Raw genomic sequence first — 16,705 nt, 5'->3', positions numbered from 1 at the left:
CAAGACCCAATCTTTCCCAGATGTGTAGGCGAGGAGCTGAAAATGATTTGATTGTTCATCCTTGTTACAGCCCTCATGCATTAGCAGCTGTTTCGAAATTATAGCGACGACACTCATTTGTCAACAACACATAAGACCCATACTGTTGACTCATCACCAACAGGATCATTGAAACCTAACTGTAGAAATTTGCCTGATCTAAAACCTGATAAGATAAGACTCATATGTCTCAGGATTATTATTGTTATTATGATTTTTTTTTTTTTTTTCTGCAGGTTTGTAACCTGATGTTGTACAACCATAATCCCTATTACTGTCTCCCATTGATCTCTCTCAGACCACAGCCTGTCTCGCATCACCACCCAGACCCAAAAAACAACCCTTTTATCAACACCTTCTTCAGCCAAACCTGCAATTACTGTAAATTCCAATGTGAAGAGTTCTGAGTGTCTTGCAGGACTGAATTTGTGACACTGTTTATTGTCAGTTTAAAGGTCAGTAATATAACTTCTTAGATAAGAGCGTACAGAGCTCACTTGTTGCTTAATTGTCATCAAGGAAATTGAGAAATAGAAGGGCAGTGACTAAGTAAAAGGACTCAAACAGAACATAACTTTGTAATGTCTACATCGGCAAACTGTTTACTGAATACATTTTGTGAATCGTGGAAATGTGAAACAACGAGGGAGCATTGTAAGGCAATGTAACGATAGGGAATGTGATTTCTTAGTTCCTTAAATATTTGTTTTGCAATAAAGCAGCCCTACCTCTGTTTGAATTAATTAGGACTTTAACTGATAAGGGACTGTGCTGGAGCCCACAGGCAGGTGCTTCTCAGTGCCAGCCTGAATGCCGCTGTCATGCGAAACTTGTTCTATGAAATATGGTACCCCGTACTAAATTTCAATTATGAAATCTAGTCCCCCTATAAAATAAGGTGCCCACCTTATGCGAAACATAGTCCCCCCCAGACTATCCTTTTGCTGATTATGTATGAAACTGTATTAGGTCTTAACAAATACTGTAGATAACTAAAAGAAATGGGTGTGATAGCGAACGTTTCTACATTCGTAGAAATGGGTGTGATAGCGAACGTTTCTACATTCGTTCTACACTATAGAAGACTGTTGAAACATGATGAAACATTTGTTACCTGACTAATATGTTTCCATTATACATGTTTCAACGAGACAAAGGAATGACTTTTTTTGTTGTAAAAGCACCCATTAACTGAACTGATCTATGAAATGTTCCAGGGGGAACATATTTTGCATAGCGCTGCATTTGCCACAAAGCTAATGGCCTCTCCCTTGGAGTTGTGATATAATGCACAGGGGTTTTGTGATGTGTCCGCTGGGTTTTCACCACAAAACTAATTGGACTTTTCTCTTCGGTGCCTGTTTAATCCTGTTTTACATATGCTGCAAGGTGTGGTGAATAATATTAGCTGGTAACCCTTTTGGGGTTTAATTCTCTCTCTCTCTCTCTCTCTCGTGGCCTTGTTACTGAGGTTAAGATAATGTTGCTTCAGTGTTATACGTACCATTTTCTGCCATTATCACGCAAAACACATTGACGGTGCAACAGTATTAACTTACAGTAAATGAGCTTAAAACGTATTTATTTTTAGATTGCATCCTGTAATGCTACAGGACAGGATGCAGTATAATGTGAGATTGAAATAAATACAACTACAATACATCTAGAGCCGACTTGTTTTGACAATGGCAGTAACCTTTACAAAAACATCTGTACTACTTGCTCTTTTTTCCTCCTTCCTGGTTAGAAGACATAGATGGATCTTCTCAAGTTGTAACACATGGCTTTAATCAAGACAGTTTGTTTAAAAATGCAAATCTCCCTCATATAGTTGCCTTAATCGTCAGCAGTCTGTCTTGAAACCAAAATATGAGTTTGAATGTGTTTTGCAGACTACACTTTCCAATGAAAACCCAAAGCTGTGTACATTGCCACATGCTGTGGAATCTATAATATCCAATCCTGTAAGATACAATACCTTCTATTAACCAATGGATCTCTGGCATGTGTCATTTACACATGCTGGTACCAATTTAATAGTACAGATTACGTTTGGCATGAACTGAGAAATTACAGTGAGAACTGTGTGGGACAGAAAATAAGTTTGAATTAATGTACATTTGCATTTGGACTATAGAGTTCCTGTATATTGATTGGAGTTAACCATTATGTAGGGGATACAGGAAGTGAGAATGAGAGAGAAATGTGCTTGAGACTTGTAAGCAAGACTAAACAGCTGCACTATCCCTATTGCTCTGTACACCTCATACCGTGTGCTCTCACAATAAAGGCTTTGGAACCCACTTACTTATTATGTATCGACAATTAAATGCTGTTTTGTAAACTGCCAAATACTGTATTACAGTGCTTTGTTTTTAATGCTGCCCTTTTTTAAAGTAGCGTTTTACTGTTTTTCTTTGTATTGTATACATACAAGACCTTGGTGCAGTGGTTAATTCGTGCCGATGCTGGCTGGGGCTCAGCCCCGGCACCTCTGGGCTTGACAAGGCATAGCCCAGGCACCTTTTCAGTTACAAAAGTTAAAAATGTCATTCAATATTTTGCTCTCAAATGCGTTTTCTTACAGTTCTCAACACAGTTTTATCAATTTACCAATAAGAGGAATATCATTTTATTTAGGGTTGGTGTTGAACACGTTCATGCCTGCCTGCACCCCTACCCCTGCGCAGGAGCATTACCCTGCTGACATATAGAACAATATATAAAAACAATAACGGTCTGGTTATGTTTTGCCTTTTTTCAATGAATAGAATGTAATTAATAGAGAATAAAAACAAAGCAATTTCCCCCCCCCCAATCTCCACAAACTGCGGGTTCTGTTGCATTCACAGCAATTGATAACTGTTGTACACAAATATGCATTTCCAACAGCACACACTACATGGGAGCATCAAGCATCATGGCTCCCTTTAGGATTTTGTGACATTTATTATATAAACTATTTTTTGTTATTTCCACAGTTTTAGTCTTTACTCAAGCAAATGACAAATGGCATATGTCTGCCTATCCCAAGCCTAGCTTGCCAATATGTTTTGTTTGCAGTCTGAGAACTAACCTCGGGCAGTGAAGGTTTATGGGTTCAAAGCTCCCTCCCGACAGCTCATTTGCAGCTCACATTTTCTTCACAGCATCAGAGTTACTGAGGCAGAAAGGATCAAAAGGCTGTACAAACAGGTTGTCTGGTAGCTTTCTGACGTGTTCCTAGTTGCTCTACACTAGTCTACAACAATGCTAGCGGCATTTTGTACAAACAGGAGACAAACCCTTTAATTAAACACTATATGACACCTTTGTATTGTAGCGTGCATGGGGGAAGGCAGCAGCAGGGCTGGTAGGTGACATAATCACACATGGGGACATAAGCCCGATATACACTCTTTGCAAAGGAGACGGCTCTTTTGTATATAATATATAATATATAATTTATTTCTTAGCAGATGCCCTTATCCAGGGCGACTTACAATTGTTACAAGATATCACATTATACATTATTTCACATTATACAGATATCACATTATTTTTACATACAATTACCCATTTATACAGTTGGGTTTTTACTAGAGCAATCAAGGTAAAGTACCTTGCTCAAGGGTACAACAGCAGTGTCCCCCACTGGGGATTGAACCCACAACCCTCCGGTCAAGAGTCCCGAGCCCTAACCACTACTCCACACTGCTGCCCAGAGTGGTAAAACAGAGTATCGGTGCTATGTTTTAGTGCGAGAGGTTCCGGGTTCGTGCCCGCCCTCCGCCTGTGTGTGGATTGCTTTGCCCTGTGTGATGCGCCCGCATGCGTTAACCGAAATCGCTACATTGGTGTTAGTAGTGGGATGCAGGTACCTCGGCACGCACTCGTCGGACCGTAGCCTGGTGAGCAAGTCCTGGACGAACTTGAGGCTGGCAGGGGAGAGTGTAGCGCGGACGGGGGAAGGCAGCAGCAGGGCTGGTAGGTGACTTAATCACACACGAAGACATAACCCTATACACTCTCCTTGCAAATGAGCCGGCTCTTTTGTACAGCGGTATTGGCGCTATGCTTTAGTGCTAGAGGTCCCGGGTTCGCTCCCGCCCTCCACCTGTGTGATGCGCCTGCATGCGTTAACTGAGAGTTCTACAGTATATCTAACCTCTTTGATGAACGTGATAACTTTAACTTGCATTTACTAAGTCTGGTAGACCAGGAGTGGCGCTTTAATCTATTCAGATTTGCATTGTTTACCAAACAGTGTAAAATAACAGATTAGTATGCAGTACGCTACCAGAAGCAGCCAGAACGCTAGACTACAGTAGTAGACGACATTGACCTTGAACTTTTTAACCCTGATTGGTTTCTTTAGGCATCACATGACTTGCCCCTTAGTAATTAAGCAGATGCTATTTACGGTTTAATGTGAAAATACATAACGCTGTTGGAACGACACTAGTATAAATATCATAAGACATTGAAACTATAACTCTGTAACAACTTCCAAACAGAAGACACAAATATAGAAATATGTGTTCCCAAGACAACCTGCATACCTTCTCTTGTTGTATCATAAATACAAATTACATTTTTACTTGTTTTTTTTCTTTCTTTCTATTTTATTTGCAGCCATCAGTCATCTGTGGTTACCATGGAAACTGATAAACTACAGATATCTACATTTCCTCACCCTGTTTTCCCTCAGACTTTTATTTCACATGCTTTACACATACGGAATCCAAACTAAATTCCTCTTGTTCCAACATATATTTTTTACCACACGTAGATCTCAGACGGTTTCTGCTGCTATCGTCAGGCTTTTGTACGTCTTTGTAGCAAATTACTTCAGCATGGAAATCACACCCACACACACACGCAAAAAAAGAAACTGTCACATACCTTGTGTCTTTTGGTCCTTGCCACATGCACTTAAGAATCCCAGTGGAGGAGAAGAAGGGAGGGATTGCGAGATGGAGAGCGTAGTGCCGGCTCTATTTCAGATGAGCAGTTCAAACCAGCTCCCTCACCCACCACCCACAGCAGAGAAACTCCACCCAGAATTTACTGGGCATTGAGGTGACGTCTATCCCCAGCGTGTCACTTCCTTTTAAAGCTATGCTGCAAGACTCTAAGGAACCTGAGGGCTTGCTAGAACAACGTAACTCATGGTTTGGATAAGGAAGGAGCTGTTTAACTAGTTTATATTTGGGGAGAGGTGTGGCTTAGCTTCTGGCATAAAGCACAAACTGAACTGTGCAGGAAGAAATACTTAAAGTCCTCACAGCTATGCCGGTAAAGGATCCCGGCACGACCATTTACAGAAGATGCAGTTCTGTCTGTCTTTGCATAAGTGGCAGATCTCAATATTGCCAGGGGGATCTGTTGACGTCCTTATTATTAGCATTACTCAATACAATAAAAAAAAAATGTGGCAGAGAGAGGCCAGCGATACAGCTGGGCTGCATAAGTGAACGCGAATATGTGAAGCATTTGATTTTATATACTGTTTTCATAATTTATTTTTGAAACCAACTAATAAAAAACTTGAAATGCAGTAAATCAAAATCCAGCATTTTGTTTTAAAGAATGAAAAAAAAAACGTTGCCATACTGTATTTCCCCAGTTTTAAGGTCACTGCATCGGGCTTCCTGTGAAGCAGTGCACTGATTTCAAAACGCTGTTTCTCATGCACAAGGCTGTTCATGGTTCTAGGACCTGCCTGTCTGCATGAGTTACTTATTCCCTATAAACCATCTCGTACTTTGAGATGAAGGCCTCTTGGTTATGCCAAGAACTCGATTAAACCGATTGAAGATGAACACATCAACAGGTCTATGTGAATGTCACATTCAGTAGTGTCAGCACTTGCTCTATTTTTGGCAGCAGATCATCAGCCAGTCAGAAAATAAGAGAAAAAAAAACACACAAAGCACGTTTGTTGAGCTAATTTGATATTTTTTTCTTTTTATTTGAAAATGGAAAATGCTGTAAACAGAAATCTGTCGACACAGATGCAGCTCCAGAACTTTCTACTGGCTGGCAGAGGGCTGAAACTTTTGGAACACTGTCAGCAGTTTGAGTATGCTTCATCCATCTGTAGTTCCGTTTGCTAATGGACAGCATCTCCACCCTTCCAACAGGGAAGTACACACATGTACTTTTACAAGAATACATTGGTCATATTAGTATGACATCATGCAGCTAATTTTAGCAACAGCTTTATTCAAACGTCTATTGCAAAACAGAAAAATATTGTCAGGATCATAATGTTATTGGTGGGTTTTAGAAGAAGAAAGCAAAAAAACAAAACACAAAAAAACAAATCAATAAAACAAACAAAAAAAACATGATGTTTATATATATATATATAAAAGGAAATGATGGCAATCCTGCACAATGAGTCACTGGAACAGCAATAAACCCTTATCTCTCCAAACAACAGATTATAGCAGGTAAGAAACTTCCCACCACTGCCATTAGCCAAATATCTCTTCAACGTACAGCATTACAAGTCCATGTTACATAGGATATTTGCAAAGGGTTCCAGAGTGCTGAAGTTATAGCAGTTAAGGGGGCATGTTACATGTATTAATTTGGTAGGTCTGTTTAAAATGTCCAGGCAATCATCTTCTAGAAAGTGCCTTGGTCTACAAAGAGCTCTGATGGAGCCTAACAGAGCATACCTGGAATCACCATAAGTGTGGAGCAGTATCAGTAACACTTTTTTTGTTATAAACATCCTTACACAGTTTCTACGGTTTGATATTGTTTTATAAGAAACCTAATAATTAAAACTACAGGGAGTTTAAAGTGTGCAAGACAATAATTCTGAGACAGACTAGCGAGACAGTTGTACACTCATTAGATGCACACTATGGTTACACCTATTATAGGACTAGTGTTTTGGTCTTTAAAAAAAAAAAAAAAAAAGTAATTTATGTGTGATTCCATTCTTCAACTGAATAAGTGATTTCGGCGAGAGGCTACAGTCTCTGTGGCCTCTTTATGACTTATCCAAACTGTACTGTGTCTTGTTGCAGGGCAGCAGGATTTGGAATCCCAATGCAAGTGAATTCCAGTTGTTAAATATTACTGGATAACATTACTAGCGGTTTTATTGCTTTAAGGTTATATTTCATTGTAATAAACTACTATCCCATGTTACCACACATTCCCCAAGCGATTGCTCAACTACTGTAAAAAGGAACTTCTTTTGCACAACTTTTAAGATGTCCAAAAAGCAGATTTTTCATGTTTTGAAAATAAGATAGAATACTATATTGTGTTCATAGTGTGCTTCTGCATTTTGTTGAGACCTTTAGGCGCAAGAAAGAGCTATAACCATGCCAAGGCTACAATTAAAGGAACGTGCCACATTATATTACATGGGTTCAAGAGAAATGTCCCATATACAATCTATTGCAGTTAATCCCATTTTTACAAAATAATAAGAAGAAATAACACATTTTGGTTTCTGATCAGGTGCTTCCTTTTGGAATGATCACATAAAATGTAATTTGAAAAACAAACACACAAAATACTCATTATCCCATAACTTTTTTTAATTTAGTTTTTTATTTCTTTTTAACTACTGTACAGTACAATGTAAAATTTCTTTGAGTAATACATTGTGCGTTTTAACAAATGAAATTGACAAAATTACAATTTTTTAAAAATCACTGCACTCTGATTAAGTTCTGATGATTTCAACTCCAGCACAGACCATATTCAAGCCTTGACAAACCTGAATGCATTTTTTAAACAACTGATTAAGAGTTATGCACTTGCAATATCCTGTGTAACAAAATCTAAGGTTTGTGACTGGTGACATCTAGTGGTCTTTCGAGGTTTTGCAGAAGACAGGAGGAGACTATTGAACATGCATGAGTCTCACATTCATTTACAGTATGACAGTTTAATATACTTGACCTTCAGATTATTTGTATGAAATACAGCATTGAAATCATGCATCTAATGAACTCATCACATATATGTCTTGTAACTATTTACAGACTGATTTAGATTTTTTTTTTTACTTTTGTGCATTTGTGATACTGAATGACAGCAATTTTCTATAGCTTGTAAAACACAAACCTGAGGTAACATAACTTTAATTTACAAATAACATACGATTGCCAGGTCCTGTGCTTATTTAACAGTTTGCATTGATATTAAATTGCCTTGATATTAAAATAAATATGCAGCCAGGCTCAATCTTAACATGATTGTGATAAAATAAAATCTGAACCACTGAGTTTAAGAAACGCAGAGAAACTGTAGTGCCGCTAGTTACTCAATTTGACATGCTTTGTATACCTTTGTAAAACGAGGATTCGAGGTACAACCTGCGTAGGCAGTCTTCCTAATATTGTGTTCAGCCAAACCAGTGATCCCCCATGCATTCCCGGTTCCATTCGACACTGCAGAGCCAGCACCACTCAAATCTGCAGTGAGCTCGCGGGCAGACCATGTGCATGCATCCACCTGGGAGAGACACAGCGGAGACGCATCAATAATGAAAGAGAAGGCATTCAACACTCCATAAAGGCTATTCGTATCATTGTATAGACAACACTTCTGAGGTCGAACTCTGTTACAGGTATTAATTCATTCTTCAATTCAACACAACTGTCATACGACGAATAACCAAGCTCCAGTAATACTAAGGTAAAAAACAAACAAACAAAAATAAAACACTGCTATAAAATACAGGATAAAGGATAGACTCTTTGTACACTAAAGAAAACACTAGCCAAAATGTTATATATGTATATACTGATTGAGCATTTTGAAGTTTTGTATGGATGACTGTGTATTACTGTGCTCCATACAAGTCATAAAAGTATCAATGATCAGGCACAGAATATCTTGCTCTCTAGTCGAAGTTCTAAATCTGCGTTAATCTCAGCCAAGTACAGGCAACTGAGCCTTTCCAGTCCAGGTCTTTGTTCCAACCAGGCTCTTAATTGTTTAATTGAACCAGACAGGTTCTAGCAGCTCATTATCTCACTCTACCAGTTAAACCGTGTGCAGAACGGCTCCAAAGGGCCCGGAATTGCCCACCCCTGGTCTAAGCGTTGCTGGTGAGTACAAACCGCTTCTCTCCACTGGGACGTGGCACTTGGGGCAGGGCTTGGTGGTTTCCAAAATAGTGTCTCGTGAAGCCTGCTCCCACCTGGCATGCCTGGCGGCTTCCTCATCAGTAACATACCCCTGTCAATGAAGAAGGATCACGTCACAATTGAAGCCCTGCAACCATTGCTACAGAGTAGCAGCATTTTAGCATTTAGTGTCTGTATTTAAAAGTGTAGATAACAGGTTGTGATCCATTAGTGCAGATACTTAATACCATCTCATTTTCTTAATATTTTAATTCTTACCAGTTATCCGATTATGTGTGTCCAACTATAATTGCTTGCCCTCACAGATCTAAGCTTTGAGGTGCCTTTTAAATTTTAAAATGCAATACAGAATCTAGAGGTACGTGTGCAGTATATAATGCTCATAATTTCATTTCAGCCCTGGAAAAAAATAAATAACTGGAACTGTTTCTACAGCAGTTTAATGCACTGACGTACACTACAATCCCACTTCTTGATAACTAGAGGGTGCTGTTGTATTTTATGATTTTCTGTGTACTGCAAATGCATTCTTACTTAATCATGTTTTCCTTTTTTTCAGCTTCATGGAGAATGCACTTTAGAATACAGAATACAGGCACACTTCATATTATTTAATACATGTACGTACAATTACTGTTAATGTATGGTTTAATTTCTGATGATCACAGAATGGTGAAGTTGCCATGCCCCTGGTGGAATGGGCAGTAAGCTTTTCTGGAGGGGGCAAGTTGGCTCGCTCATCTGGAGTCCTGACTGTTTCTGTTATCCATTTTGATAGCCTCTGTTTAGACAGGGCTTGCCCATGGGACTTAGCCCTATAATAGACAAAAAACTGTTCTGACTGCCTCCAACTTTGTGTGCTTTCCACATAATAAGCTAGCGCCTGCACAGGGCAAAGCGTATGGAGCCGTCGCTACCTGTCAGACTGTAAAGGAAAGCCTTCAATTCCACAGACTGCTTGATGTGGAGTTTTAGGCAAAAAAACAGGATTGGTACGAAACGTAACCTTTGTCCTGGCATCTGAAAAAGTTAAGCAGGCTTTTGCAATTGAAAATGCTTGCATCTCACTCACTCGCTTAGCGGAGCAAGTAAGAAAGCCGCTTTAAGTGACAAAAATTTCAGCTCAGATGAATGTAAGGGCTCAAATGGAGGCTTCATGAGTTCCTCAAGCACTACGTTAAGCCTCAAGCGAGGAACAATATTCTTCAGAGGCGGCCGAAGCCACCGAGCTCCTTTCAAAAATTGCCCCGCCAGGATGTGAGCTCCTGGGGAGACCGAGTCAATTTTGACATGGCAGGCCGAAATGGCTGCCAGGTAGACCTTTAACGTGGATGGGGATTTCCCCTCGTCAAATAGGTCCTGCAAAAATTGCAGTATTACTGCCATGGGACAAATTGTGGGGTAAAACCCATGAGGCAGACGACGCGTCTGAAAGACGCCCCACTTGTACTTGTACTGGGAATGTGTGGATGCTGCTCTGGCATTATGCAGGGTGTCAATGACCCTACTGGACAGACCCAGGCAGCTTAAATGCAGCCGTTCAGAGCTGCAGGCTCGATGGGTCGGGATGCCATAAGGTCCTCCGTGCCTGACTGAGCAGATCGCAGCGATTGAGCAGGCTCCAAGGCTGGTCGTTCAGGAGCTGCACCAAAGCTGAAAACCAAAGTCTCCTGGGCCAGTAAGGAGCTACTAATAGCACCCTGGCCTGGTCCTGCCTGTTTTTTTCTAGACACAGCAGGAGCATGGCGAGCGGTGGAAAGGCATACAGAAGCTGCCTCGGCCACTGGTGTGCAAAGGCATCTATCGCCAGCGGGTCCCCGTCTCCTGTTATGGAGAACCAAATCTACCTAAAGCGCGTATCAAAGCACAGCTGCTGAGCCCAGCATCTGTAACCATGCTATTTTTTATTTATTTATTTTAAACCAAAAATACAAACACAAGAGAAGCTCTCACAGTAAACAGTAATCACAATATAATAATTCAAATAATAATAAACTTGTACACAAAGTTTTATTTTTTATTAGTCAATGCGAGCCCAGCAACTGTGCTTGTCTTCTGCGCAAGACAATATTCTCACAAAAACAGTAACAAAACAATTACTGTTCAGAAAATAACAATATTGTTCCAAAAATGAACATTTTTATTTATTTTTATTTTTAATTCCAGCCAGAGCTATTAGCAGCCGATTTAAGCTGCCTGATCCCTGGAAGGGGCGGCAGAAACCGCCGGCTCCACGCGGGGCACAAGACCGCTATGGGAAGGAATAAGCAACAGACTGTGTGCAAAACTTACGTGTAATTAGTAAACTAAAAGTGCAGCTTTGGTATTCTATTCAGGTTCAGGGATCTTTACAGGTAAACATCCATTCGTTAATGGTTACATTTCGTATTTGATAGGGAACCATCACTGTATTGGACAGTAAAGGACATTGAGTAAGCCACTTAATACGCCTTCTAAAAGGATCGTAAACTGCGATGGCTGTGACGTTGCTAGCAGGTTCACACACTACTGTTCACACTTTCTCTGAGCTGCAACATGAAGCTGTGTTCGGCCTCTCTCCAGCATTCCAATAGCTGTGGTGGCAATGCATAGCTTGGGGGTACATGTATCGCCTTCAAGACATTCTGTCAACACCCCGAAGATCAGGTCACCCACCCAGGCTTTACCAGCTCTGCAACATCCTTCACTCATCAATAACATTCTGAAATAAAAGTTCAAAGTGGGTGCGTTACTGAAATCTGACATTAGTCCATATAGCATACCTGCATGTCAACACCTCTCTCCCACCTATGGGTGGCGCTGCAGTCCCCTTCATGATACTCCTCCTTGCATTCACGGCAGAACACAAACTGGAAATGAAAACAAAACATATTGATTTGTACAGAGCTGTGAGGGTTCAAACAGCTCCAGAGTAAGCCCTGTAATACAGGCATCCAGCCAGACCCTGTAATGCAGGGGTTTCCAAGCCTGGTCCTGGAGAGCCCCAATCCTGCAGGTGTTCTAGGTCTCTTTACATCATCAGAGGCTAAAGATCTGGAACACCTGTTAATCTTGACTAATTAAGCCAATAACTGGTTTAATTAAATAAACGAGAGCTCGGTTGAAATGAAAACCAGAATACCCTGTAACTCTCCAGGACCGGGATTGGAGACCCCAGCTGTAAGGTATAAACCCAGCTTCAGATTACCAGAGCCAAATGCAGAGCCGTAGAAGGAACACCAGCAGACCAATTGCTGCACAAAAGATGGCCACTTTTGGGCAGATTGCGTATTGGTGTATGTGTAACTGGCTTGTAATTGCAACCAATTTTGAAATGCGGATAGCAAGATCTGTTTTAAATGTAATTAAAGAACAAAACTAGCTCTGGCCTATAACACCAAAAGAATATCCTCGTCCCAACGTCTCTGCAATATAGTGACGTTTCTATACTTTCAAACAGCACAGGACTTGATGGCTTTCATTGTCTTTACTGGTAACTAATTACAAAGCATATGTTGATTGACAGACTCAGCAAATTGATACATTGGCAGGGCCAATAAGTGCCTAATTGATTAATTGACACTTAACCCTTTTAGGAAGAAAGTATTAATCGATGGGTTCTATTCATAAAACTGATGTGATTAGTGGTGATGAGGGATGATTTCCGATCTGTCAACTGTACAATATAGAACTGACAAGGAATGAATGTTCTCAAAGACTTGTTTGTTAGTGTTTACACAAGTGTGCTAATGTAGTGTGGATTTGGTATCCAGGATTAATTCCATTAGCAAACTATGTTTCATGCATTATAATTATTAATAGCAGAAGTGCTAAAATATCTTGCTGTTTTATTTAATTGTCTTAGCATTGATTTTAGATGCTACTCTTCCATTGTGCTGGGTTGCAAAGCAAAGCAATGTTGCATGTTTAGGTTTAGGAACTGCTCTCAGGACTGAATCTGCTATGGGCTTGGTCTCCATCATATTAAGATGATCACCTGTTTGTACAGAACTCTATGCAAAGCTGTACTGGACCTTTAGGGTGTTATAGTTGGAACCTTGGCACAGTTTTCACTCTGGTTTTGAAATGCAGTTAACTTCTAAAAGTAGTTCCTATCAGTTACTTGCACCCGTGACTCAATTATACAAAATCCTGCAGGAGCGCCTGTATATCATGTGATCAAGAGCTGAAGGTCAACACATTTCTGCCAGACTAGCTGGTAAAAAAAACCCAATGAAATGGAGCAAGTCACAGAAGCAACACAGATTGCATTACAGTACAGTCCACTTCACCTCAGGAAGGCAATATGTTCTTATCATGTAATGTCAATAAAGGCATGGGGAACAACTTTGCACACTGCATGAAACTCAGGAGGGCTGTACACAACTTGCTGTCCCACAAGGGATAGATGGGGGATTTGCAGTGATTGCAAGCTGTCTTATGCCAAGCACAGGGCATACAAGTACATCATAAAAGGTACAGTCTACTGCCTCTCTCTATTTGCAGGAATATTAAACAGTACTGGAAAATATAATGTTTAATACAAATCAAATATTGACAAAAGAAAAACACAGGGATCACTAAAGCAGGCTCAGAATTATATATTTTTTTGTTCTTTAAGTACATTCTATCAAAAAGTCAGAAGACCCCAAAGTCTATACAAATAGTGTTTTTATTGGGTTTCCACATAGAATTTTACATTGTGCATGCAGCCTGTCTTTAGCAGTTGTTCCAATACAGTTTTAGAATTTGAAGCCATCATTAAATCGCGAGGTTAGCTCATAATGGCAAACCACATTTGGAATCCATTTATAAGAACTCTGAGGACCAAACTGTTATTCATGTTGCAGTTTTGTGTCACAGATGTTTTTTAGAGGCTGATCCAGAATTTAAAATGCCTGTGATTCGATTGATGTGGGGTAATAAAGTTAGAACTACAAGGTTATTATTTATCCCTGCACTGAAGCTGAACAAAGCATACAATACAAGCAGAGACTGATTCACTGAATAATCCTGTGTGACACTAAAACTGGTTTGTTCCTGAACTTCTTAATCAGGTTAATTAAAAACGAAAAAGACGGTCATACTGATTAGCATAAAATATGCACATACTATTTGATCAGCCTCCAAGGCAGTTTTGCCTCTGGGGAACATTTTAAACATCACAGTGACTAGTGACATCCCTTATAAATGTTTACTATAATAAAAGCACAGCAAATTCGAATAAAACATAAAGCATAGTGACAGCATAGTAGATCATACTGCAACTGCTTTCTAAACCTTTAAGTTTGAATCTTACACCTCTCTCTCATATATTATATATATATATATATATATATATATATATATATATATATATATATATATATATATACAGGTAGTGGACAAAAAAATGGAAACTCCAATGTAAAGTCACTTAATAGGGTGTTGGGCAACTACGGTATCCCGCTCTGTGGAGTTCTTGGCGGACCGTTTTTGATGAAACTGGCTGCTCGCACCCCAGGTTGAAATTTGCAGTCAATTGATCTGTAGTTGCTCGCCTGTTTTGCCTTGCACTTCGAATTGATGCACGGATATCACAATCCTGGAGTATGCGCTTCCGTCCACTATTGCCCTTTGCTGATGATGTCTTTCCCTCGGAGTTCCATGCCGACATCACCTTAGACACCGTTGCTCGTTAAACATCAGTAAGTTGAGCTGTCTTGGTCACTGAAGCTCCTGCCAAACACGCCCCAACAACCACCCCTCTTTCAAAGTCGCTGAGGACTCCTCTTGCAGCCATGCTAGCCATAATTATAGACAACCAGGCCTGTCCAGCATTTTTATACATGACCCTAAGCATGCTAGGATGTTATTTGCTTAATTAACACATTATATAACTGCAGTGTACAATATTGCAGGCATATGAAAGAAAAGTTTTTAAAAAAAAAATTACACAATTTAATTTTAAAAGAGATTCATCTTTTATTTTTTAATCTATAAAAAAAGTGTACATTTTTTAAAAAAACCTTTTATATATATATATATATATATATATATATATATATATATATATATATATATATATACACACACACACACACACACACGACGTGTGTGCGTGTGTGTGTGTGTGCGCATACGTGTATACGTGTATTTAAGAATCAAGTCCTTTTTCAATCTTAAGATGTACAAGCCTGGCAACGTTTAACATGAGTCCATGTGAAAAGCATGCATGGAAGGTGCTTGTATAGCTTATTGGGTCTAAAACATTTGTTTTCACTTAAAACTGTGATACTCCACACTCAATGCATCCCCTGTGTGTAGTGAGCACATCAGTGTTTCCAGCAGCTATAAAATGTATTACATTACTGTAGGTTACAGTTAGGGCTTCTGATTTTCGGTTTTAACCAATAAAACCCAATTAAATCAGTGGCTAGCCAATAAACACTGGAAAAACTGTGGAAATGTTTAATTAATTCATGTTGACTTTACCCTTTTCCCATTAAAAAATAAAACCTTTCTACAAAAATAATAATAAATACATTTCCCAATGCTGATGGGCAATGTCCCGCCTTCCTGACTTGCATCTATCATTGATTCGTTCTGAATACTTTAAACCCGCCCCAACTACTGAATGACAGCACATTCCTACATTTCTATTGGAGACTCCGCTTGTGAGATTTGAAACGAGATTACAATCAGGATGGAGGCTTGTTAGAGGGATTTAAAGATGTATTACAGTTAAAATACGGAGGATTTAAAACAGAATTGTGGCGAAATGCACAAAAATGTGTACACACAAAACCCCAGAAGAATGTGACCATAGGGATTTCATTATGGAAGACAGCAAAGGAAAGAAGGTACAACTTAAGTGTGCGAGTACTGTCGAGTTACTACTATACATATCTTGACAAAAAAAACCGCTCAAGTATTTTGTAAAGTCACCGAAACACTAATTTCATACAGTATATCAAAAACGAAAGCCCCGGAAAAATACAATTAATAAAACCCAAAAAACAGAAGCCCTAGTTACAGTATAGGATGCATGATGAGCCAGCTAATCTGGCATCCACTATCACTATCAGATCTTGAAATTTTTAGGATTAACAAAATAACAGGTAAATACTGCTTTTATAGTGCACAGTCATATGGTCATGTGGTGTAGCTCTTTTGCTGAGCAATGGGTTGTTTTCTGTTTCTAACTTTATTTCCTTACTGTCCCTAATGAAGCACATTCATTTAAACTTTTGGTTCAAACAAGGTGTCCACTTCAACCTTACGGGTCTATATTGTAGTTTCAACTCAGAAAAGGAAACCATCAGTCAAATAGCCAAAGCAAACAGCACAGTGCAAAGTCAATTACATTTAAAAAACAAAAAACAAAAAAAAGATTTTACAGAAAAGATATGAAGGGTCATTATTAGCATCAGCTCCTCTGGACCTTAGAATGAGCTTCTTTGCCTTCCTCTTCAATCACCAGTTGCTGTCAGGACAAGCAAACAGAGAAACAAGCCATTTTACATCAGAAACAACACCAGTGACTTGTCTCAGGCAGTGAGCAGGAAAGGTCACTGTGTTTGTTATACACCATACATCAA

The 16,705-nt window shown here is 39.4% G+C and overlaps 2 protein-coding genes across 4 annotated transcripts in view; both read right to left on the bottom strand.

Moving 5' to 3' along the window:
* Positions 1-5,091, bottom strand: part of agpat4 (1-acylglycerol-3-phosphate O-acyltransferase 4 (lysophosphatidic acid acyltransferase, delta)) — a 29,149-nt gene extending 24,058 nt beyond the window's left edge. Inside the window, exon 1 of one of the 2 annotated variants that reach the window (XM_034005377.3) lies at positions 4,924-5,091. The gene's annotated coding sequence lies outside the window, so the exon portion shown is untranslated. Of the gene's footprint in view, positions 1-3,115; positions 3,219-4,923 lie in introns of those variants that run through there. The other variant, XM_059024664.1, reaches the window with a different exon arrangement.
* A 2,479-nt stretch (positions 5,092-7,570) lies between these two features.
* Positions 7,571-16,705, bottom strand: part of prkn (parkin RBR E3 ubiquitin protein ligase) — a 168,044-nt gene continuing 158,909 nt past the window's right edge. Inside the window, exons 10-12 of one of the 2 annotated variants that reach the window (XM_034005349.3) lie at positions 11,909-11,995; positions 9,120-9,237; positions 7,571-8,508 (exon numbers count right to left, since the gene is read on the bottom strand). In XM_034005349.3, the coding sequence (XP_033861240.2) occupies positions 8,399-8,508; positions 9,120-9,237; positions 11,909-11,995 (315 nt within the window). In that variant the 3' untranslated portion in view covers positions 7,571-8,398. Of the gene's footprint in view, positions 8,509-9,039; positions 9,238-11,908; positions 11,996-16,705 lie in introns of both variants that reach the window. The other variant, XM_059024659.1, reaches the window with a different exon arrangement.

Source organism: Acipenser ruthenus, chromosome 5 (assembly GCF_902713425.1).
Source record: "Acipenser ruthenus chromosome 5, fAciRut3.2 maternal haplotype, whole genome shotgun sequence".
In the NCBI taxonomy this organism is placed as follows: domain Eukaryota; kingdom Metazoa; phylum Chordata; class Actinopteri; order Acipenseriformes; family Acipenseridae; genus Acipenser; species Acipenser ruthenus.
Note: the sequence above shows the minus strand (reverse complement) of the source record. Positions and strands in the feature narration are given on the sequence as shown.